This window comes from Otolemur garnettii, unplaced genomic scaffold, assembly GCF_000181295.1.
Source record: "Otolemur garnettii isolate 467f Iridium unplaced genomic scaffold, OtoGar3 scaffold00001, whole genome shotgun sequence".
NCBI classification, from domain to species: domain Eukaryota; kingdom Metazoa; phylum Chordata; class Mammalia; order Primates; family Galagidae; genus Otolemur; species Otolemur garnettii.
In genome coordinates this window covers 32,992,069-32,993,916 of record NW_003852396.1, presented here as the reverse complement: position 1 = coordinate 32,993,916, position 1,848 = coordinate 32,992,069, and the positions used below count along the sequence as shown (strand labels likewise).

Below are 1,848 nucleotides of genomic sequence, written 5' to 3'. Positions count from 1 at the left end.
GAATAGGTAGAAATGTGATAAATGATTCAGAGTTGTTATTTACCAAATGTTCTGATTCAACATTTGATTTAATCTAACAACATCACACATTCTGTTAGATGAGACAGAATGGGATTTGGGAGTGGTATTGCTCTGTAAAAGTAGAAAAGACCCATAAAAGTAGAAAAGTACTATGACCTTAATAGAGTAATCATGACATAAATAAAAATATATAACAACTGCCTGTTCATGGGTAGTAAATACAGACTTAACAACAGTTCATGCAATAACATAATAACACATTGAGAATTCAAAGGAATACATTGTAATGTAACTTAAGTCATTTTCTATGTAAGTGTTCACTGGCAGAGTACTAAACATAGTTCACTTTATTTAACATTACACTTCATTATAAAGTGACAAAATAAGGTAATTGAAAGCTTTTCTGTCTAATTCTCTGAATTGGGAGAACTAAAGCAGAAAATGAATATAAATATACCTTAATCAGTGAAGTTATTACATAAAATTAGTGATTATTTTTACAAATTATTTACGTGTTGGGAATTTCTCTTGAAACTACTACTTATCTTCCCTAAATTCACTTATCTACAGGATTTCTTAGTGAACCACTTCTGGATTCTGTTGCGGATTTGCTGGGTCTTGACACTATATATGATGGGGTTCATCAGGGGAGGGAAGATGATGTAGATGTTGCCCATGAGGACAGCGACCACAGGAGAGAGGTGCTTCCCAAAGCGGTGTACCATGGTCAGACCGATGATTGGGATGTAGAAAACCAGGACAGCACTGATATGGGAGACACAGGTCTGCAGAGTTTTGAGTCTCTCTTCCCGGGATGCAATAGCCAAAACAGAGTGCAGGATCAGAATGTAGGATATGAGAATTAACACAGAATCACACAAAAGTGTACAAATCACCAGAGCCAAGGCATAGAAACTGTTGAAGTGGATGTCAGAGCAGGCTAGTCTCAGTAGGTCTTGGTGTAGACAGAAAGAGTGGGAGAGGACACGGGAACGGCAGTAATGAAAAAACTTTAGGCGGACTATGGGAGCAATGGTGAATGCGAAACCCCTAACTAAAATCCCCAGCCCAATTTTGATGATCCTGGCACTGGTTAGTATAGATGTATACCTCAGAGGGTTAGAGATTGCTGTAAAACAATCAAAAGCCATGGCAAGAAGGACTCCAGACACCGTGAATGATAGACCATGAATAAAGAAGGCCTGAGCCATGCAGGCATCCAGACTAATCTCCTGGCTGAGGCCCCATAGGATCCCCAACACAGTGTGTACTGTGGACAGCCCCATGCACAGGTCGGTGAGAGCCAGCATGGCCAGGAAGTAGAACATGGGCTCATGCAGGCTGGGCTCTGTACAGATCACGTGCAGTACCAGGCAGTTCCCAGAGAGTACAATCGCATAGACACAGGAGAAAGGGATGGAGAGCCAAGGGTACTCTTTTTCCAGACCAGAAAAAGCCGTAAGAAGAAAGGTGGAGTTATTGATTTTGGAAGCAGGTTGAACAGACATCTATCCCCAAAGATAGAATGTTCTGTAGGAAAAATGTAATAGTTAATTGAGATTCGTGTATGTAAAGTATGAAGTAATGACTATCCCAAGACTGATCAGGTTAGTACAATTGCTTATTAGATGTGAAACTACTCTTTGTATTTTTTCAGAAGCCAATTTTTCTCTGTGCATTTACTAAGTTATGCCTTTATAGGACATGTCCTTGTTATTAGAACTTTGACTTCACCAGTTAATCAGTGTCCATATTCCCAATAATACCATCACGTCTCGCCTCAGTACTTCATATTATTAATATAAGAGATAAGAGATTGTTGGCTTA

General features: G+C 39.4%; 1 protein-coding gene across 1 annotated transcript; it reads right to left on the bottom strand.

Annotated features, from left to right (window-relative positions):
- Nucleotides 1-581: 581 nt before the first annotated feature.
- LOC100953709 (olfactory receptor 51V1-like) lies at nucleotides 582-1,529 on the bottom strand. Its single transcript, XM_003781438.1, has one exon. It carries the CDS (start codon nucleotides 1,527-1,529, stop codon nucleotides 582-584), a length of 948 nt encoding a protein of 315 aa, XP_003781486.1.
- Between the last annotated feature and the right edge of the window lie 319 nt (nucleotides 1,530-1,848).

What these genes read in the sequence shown, in the direction of transcription:
- LOC100953709 (XM_003781438.1), bottom strand. Translation starts at nt 1,529, where the DNA reads ATGTCTGTTCAACCTGCTTCCAAAATCAATAACTCCACCTTTCTTCTT.